The sequence below is a fragment of the Arachis duranensis genome, chromosome 9 (genome assembly GCF_000817695.3).
Source record: "Arachis duranensis cultivar V14167 chromosome 9, aradu.V14167.gnm2.J7QH, whole genome shotgun sequence".
Lineage (NCBI taxonomy): Eukaryota > Viridiplantae > Streptophyta > Magnoliopsida > Fabales > Fabaceae > Arachis > Arachis duranensis.
The window spans coordinates 107764452-107770137 of record NC_029780.3 but is presented as its reverse complement, the minus strand read 5'-3'; the positions used below and the strand labels follow the sequence as shown (position 1 = coordinate 107770137).

The window sequence follows — 5686 nt, the reverse complement described above, 5'->3', positions numbered from 1 at the left end:
AAGAGTTAAAAAGGACTTAATTAAAAATTTTATTTAATATAAAAATTTTATTATAAACTTTTAAATTATAAAAATTTAATTAAAAATTTAACAAAGATTATAAAAACTAATAAAATAATTAACTTTAAATATAATACTGTACAATTCAAGTAACTATTATTTATATTATAATTTTACTGGTGATGTTGCATTGCTTTATGAGAAGTGTTAGGAGTTAGTTGATTTTGTGATTTGTAGTTATCAATTAATTATCATTAATAATTTTAATGATGTGAGATTATATATAATTATATGGAATTACTCATTTTTTTGTTGGTTAAGTGATGGCTAGGTTTTGTTAGGTAGATAATGATTTTTGTAAATAATGTGAACAATAGGTTTTAGAATGGACTAATAAAGTAAAAAAATACTTCATCCCCAAATTACCTCCTAAACCTTAACATTAAGATAACTATATGCATACCAAGTAAATTGAACATCCAGCCATTGTTAATTATGTATGAGTAAATCGAATTAAAAGAAATAACCATTCAATTAAAAAATAGTCAAATTATAATATAAATTTTTTTACTATCTTTTTTTAAAATTTTTAACTTCAATAAAATTGTTCAAAATAATATTTATCAATAGAACCATCTTTATTTTAAAAAATAAGTCACATAATTTACATATATATACGAAATTGTAAAATAAAATAAATAAAATTAATAACTAAAAGAATAATAAAAATAAAAATATTTAAAAATTATATAATTATTAATTTTGTAGTAGTAATCACTTTTTTATTTAATAAAAAAATAAAAATCATTGGCCCAGCGGGTCAGCCTGCTCTGTCCCGTCAAAACCTACAAATTTAGCGGTGCAGATTTAACAGATTTTTTTTATTTGACGGATTCCAAAATCTAACCCAATCCGCCTTTTTAGCGAGTTTGACGGGTCAGCCCGACGGGTTTGACCCGTTTTGTCAGCCCTAGTTTTAAGTGTTTTGTTTGTCTCTTTATTTATTTATTTTTACTCATAGATACTATATTCTACTATGATAAATGGATAGTTTGTTTGTTTGTAAACGATAGGAATAATGAAGGAAATATATGAAGCAAAGTTAAGTGATGAGCAATCTCGTGTGTTGCTACGTGCTGCGTGCAATGCAATTTCTCTGGAAAATGAAGAAATCTCAAAAAGTAGAATGTCGGAGGCGATACTTATGGCAGCACAACGAGGGAATGCCACGTTTATTGTTGAAGCATTAAAGGCGCAATTTAGCCTTTTGTGGACATGGAACAAAGATGAAAGGCGCATATTTTCTGTTGCTGTTCAGTATCGCCAAGCAAGTATTTACAATCTTCTTCATGGTCTTACTCTCAAGCCTTTATTTCCAAGCTCCTATGACGCCTATGGCAATTATATGCTTCATATGGCAGGAAAGCTAGCTCCACCAGAACAGCTTAATCCTATTCCCGGGACACTTTTACAAATGCAACGAGAACTTCAATGGTTCAAGGTATACTATAATCATATATTATTTCAAATAAATGAAATAAAATTACTTCAACTGTCCACATCATTTTTTTCTGATTTACATAAAAGAATTTATCAAAATATTATAATAACTCTAAACCATAAAAAATGTTTTTGAAAATTTTAAATGTTAGACAAATATTAAAAAAAAAATCAAAATGATGAAAACATTGTTCTCAAAAAGTAAAAAATTTAAAATCATATTTTGATGTGGCGTTTTGTGATCTTTTATTAATGACTGGATTTTTTTCAAAAAATAAACAAAAAGTCTTGTGATTGAATTTTATTCGAACTTTTACATAAATCTTCGAAATAGTTATCGAAATCATTTTACAAAAATAACAAACAAATATATAGATTGTTTTTCAAATATAAATATTATTTGAGACTTATACAAAAAAAATATTTTTACTATTTTTTTCATATTTTTAAATTTTTTGAAGATATTTTTGCTCGTTTAATTTGTTTAGGAATAATAATTTTATCAATACCTAAATTTTTTGACAACAGGTTTTTGATAGCCTGCTCTCATAATAAATTTACCAATAATTGAGTAGCTTCCAATATAGCTAATGAATATTAGTTAGAATAAAATCAATTTGATTTATGCAAGTGTACCAAATTATTCCAATTACCCAATAGATTTTATTGAGTAGTTAACAATCGTCAAATAATAAATTTTAATACAAGTTCTTACTTTTTGGTATTAAAAATATTTAATAACAAAAAAAATTAGTTATAATTTATTTTATTTAATATTTATTAATACAATCAATAATTAATGAAAAACTAAATAAAACAAATTTTTACTGTTTTTTTTTGTCAATTTAACATTAGCGTACCTTAATTTCATGGGGTCGTGTATGTGTAGGAAGTGGAGAGTATCACGCCACCTAACGTAAAGCAACAATTGAACAATGACAATTTGACACCGAGAGAATTATTCACAAAGGAACATAAGAAGTTAGTGAAAGAAGGTGAGAAATGGACCAAAGGAACGGCAGGTTCTTGTGGTGTTGTAGCAGCTTTTGTAGCTTCCATCATTTTTGCTGCTGCTTTCACTGTTCCCGGTGGCAATGACCAAATATTTGCATATGTACCTTAAAATTAGTTATTAATGTAAAATATATATTAAAATATAAAATACACATTAAACATAAATTAAATTATATCTCTTTTTATACATAAATGTATAATAGTTAATTTTTATGACTAATTTTAGTATCTACATAATATTTTTATTTTAAAAAAAAATGTTAAGAGTTCGCTAACTTATTTTCCTGATTATCTTCCAAACTTCTAAAAAAGTTTTGAATTTTTTTTGTGTTTTCAAAAAATAATGTAATATTAAGACACTACAACAAAAGCGGCACTTAGCGGTGGTTTCTGGAGCCGTTTAGCGGCGGTTCAAAAAATAATGTAATATTAAGACACTACAACAAAAGCGGCACTTAGCGGCAGTTTCTGGAGCCGTTTAGCGGCGGTTTTGAACTGCTGCAAAACGTTTCACGGCGGTTTAATGAAACGCCGGAAGATGGGGCGTGGGTAAACAGACAGTGGCGGTTTTAGCTAACCACTGGAATAACCGCTGCTAAACCTCTATCAATTTGTGGCAGTTTGCAACCGCCGCTAAATAGCAAATAAACGAAAATAGCATTTGTTTTGCGGCGGTTTAGAACTGCTGCCAAATTTTAGTATTTCTATTCATAGTTATTAGAATCGGACCAGACCGTCCGGTAGTTCAACCGACTCAATCATTAAACCTGCGCTTCCACTAATAGACACTACAAGAAAAAGCGTATTTTTCGACGCAAAAAATCGACGGCTATCTCTCCTGTCGATTTTTCGACGGCTTGCTGTACATATTTTAAAAAAAGATAATTAAAAATAAAATAATAAAATCGACGGCTTAATCGTCGATTTTTTTATGATGTATTAAATCTTTCTTCAACTATCGTCATATTGTCGTTGGACCAGGGGACGGAAATAGTTTTATTTTAAAATCGATGGACATAGCATCTATTTTTATATTTAAAATATCGACAAGGTCTTCATCGATAAATTTAAACGATCTAAATTGCTTTTTAAAATCAAATAAATGGTGTGGATTTAATGTATAAAATAGACGCCAAAAACGTTGCTTTTTTTAAATTAAAATCGGCAAAAAGTATCGTCGATTTTTATTGCTAAAATCTCCAACCCCGCGCCCACTTCCCACTCCAAGTTCAGAAACACAATATTAGCCGAAATCTCCCATTTCCTTACCAATTCACCAACCCTCGGTCTAGCTAAAATTTCTCATTTTACCCCAAAGTCATCAACCCTCATTCTCCGCTGTCGATGTCGCGGTTGCGCCATTGCCACTCCGTTTGCTCGCGCCGCCGTCGCGCTTTGTTGCTGCCGTACCGCTGTCGCTCCCCACATTCGTGCCACTGTCTCTCCTCTTGCTCACGCCGCTTGTCGCTCCGCTGTTGCCGTGCCGCCGTCGCTCCTCCTACCTTGGTCCTTCTCCGCTCTCTCAATCGAGCTTACAAGAACCAGGTATCGTTTTCTGACTGTTACTGAACTCTTTTCAAAGCCAACTTCAGTTTCATTTGAAAATTCCCTATTTCAGGTGTAAACTATGACCTAATCATAATCTTCTATTTTTTAAGCATCAATTGAGAATATAAATGTTTGTATTATTGATGCAGCTCAATGTCATCTGGCATTGTTGATCTGTTACTTTAAATATTATTTCTTAATTATTGAGTACTATTCAAGATATGAAAAATTCACAAATGTGTGCTTTGAAGGTGGAATGTTGTTATGCCTACCATTGTTGCCAAATCAATATCAATTCTATCTGATGCAGGCCTTGGCATGACCATGTTTAGCCTTGGTATGATTTTCTTACTATGATTTTTCTGTTAAACTCATGACATTGTTTGATTTTCAGTTGTTGGATAATTGAATTCCTTGGTGGAATTTGCAGGGCTATTTATGGCATTGCAACCAAAGATCATTGCCTGTGGAAACATGGTCACTTCATTCGCTATGGCGGTTCGTTTCCTCACCGGCCCTGCAGTAATGGCTGTAGCATCAGTTGTGGTAGGACTAAGGGGAGTTTGTTGCACATTGCCATTGTACAGGTAAATAATAATAATTTAAACAAAAACTTGATTATGAATGTTTTGTTCTATAATGTTATAGTCTTATAATCAATTTAATTCTTCAATGTAATGTGCATATTTTTAGGCTACCTTGCCTCAAAGAATTGTACCCTTTGTGTTTGCTAAGAAATACAACATTCATCCTGATATATTAAGCACAGGGTTTGAACTTTGTTCATCATCTTGTTCTTGTTAGTAATCTTGAAATGTGTTGAAAATCTGAAAGCTTTGTGTTTATTTTGTTGCAGGGTTATATTTGGGATGCTAATTGCTCTTCCTATTACTCTAGTTTATTATATTTTGTTGGGGCTGTGAAGAAGCTGAGGACGGAGGAGGAATGACTAATTGTAGTGGTGTTATATTTACATTTACACCCTTTTGTTATATTAATATTATTATAGGGTAATTTTTTTTACCATCCTCTAACAATGTAGAATTTGGAAGCTTACTTAGAGTTGGGAATGAATGAAGTGTGTTTGTAGAGAGGGCTTAATAGCTATAATTTAATTACTACTAAACAGGAAAAGCATCCAGAACTTGCAAACAATTTTTATTTTGGTGACATCTAACAGGTCAATCATTTATGGAATAATGAAACTATTGGATATTTCTTCTTTGCCTCTTCAAGCTACTTCAATGCCTTCTCTGAATTCACGTTACATATTATTTCATTCTTATAAGATGTGAGAAAGTTTCATGCAAATTAAATTTTTGTATATGGATTCTTGTTCTTAGTTAATCATCTCTAATATATGGATTCAGGTGAAATTTGTGGCTAGTATCAACTAGAGGCCGTACCTATAATCTTGACAACTGATTCAAACATTGGTAAAAGTTTTTTAGTAGTTATCTTAAGCTACTCAGCTTAAATTGCCATTCTTGGATTTATATTTAATCGAATTGTTATCGTAATACGCAATATATGTCCACATCTTGTAAGTTGATTGATATTTCCATTTACTAGTATTCTTTGGAGTTGAATGTTTATTGTTTTGCATAACTCGATTTCAGGGGAG

General features: G+C 30.9%; 1 protein-coding gene across 1 annotated transcript in view; it reads left to right on the top strand.

Annotated features, from left to right (window-relative positions):
* Window positions 1–4653, top strand: part of LOC107466795 (uncharacterized) — an 8146-nt gene extending 3493 nt beyond the window's left edge. Inside the window, exons 4-8 of the mRNA XM_052254375.1 lie at window positions 1074–1501; window positions 2390–2614; window positions 3833–4059; window positions 4314–4399; window positions 4493–4653. Coding sequence (XP_052110335.1) covers window positions 1074–1501; window positions 2390–2614; window positions 3833–4059; window positions 4314–4399; window positions 4493–4653 — 1127 coding nt within the window. The remainder of the gene's footprint in view (window positions 1–1073; window positions 1502–2389; window positions 2615–3832; window positions 4060–4313; window positions 4400–4492) is intronic.
* The last annotated feature ends 1033 nt before the right edge of the window (window positions 4654–5686 follow it).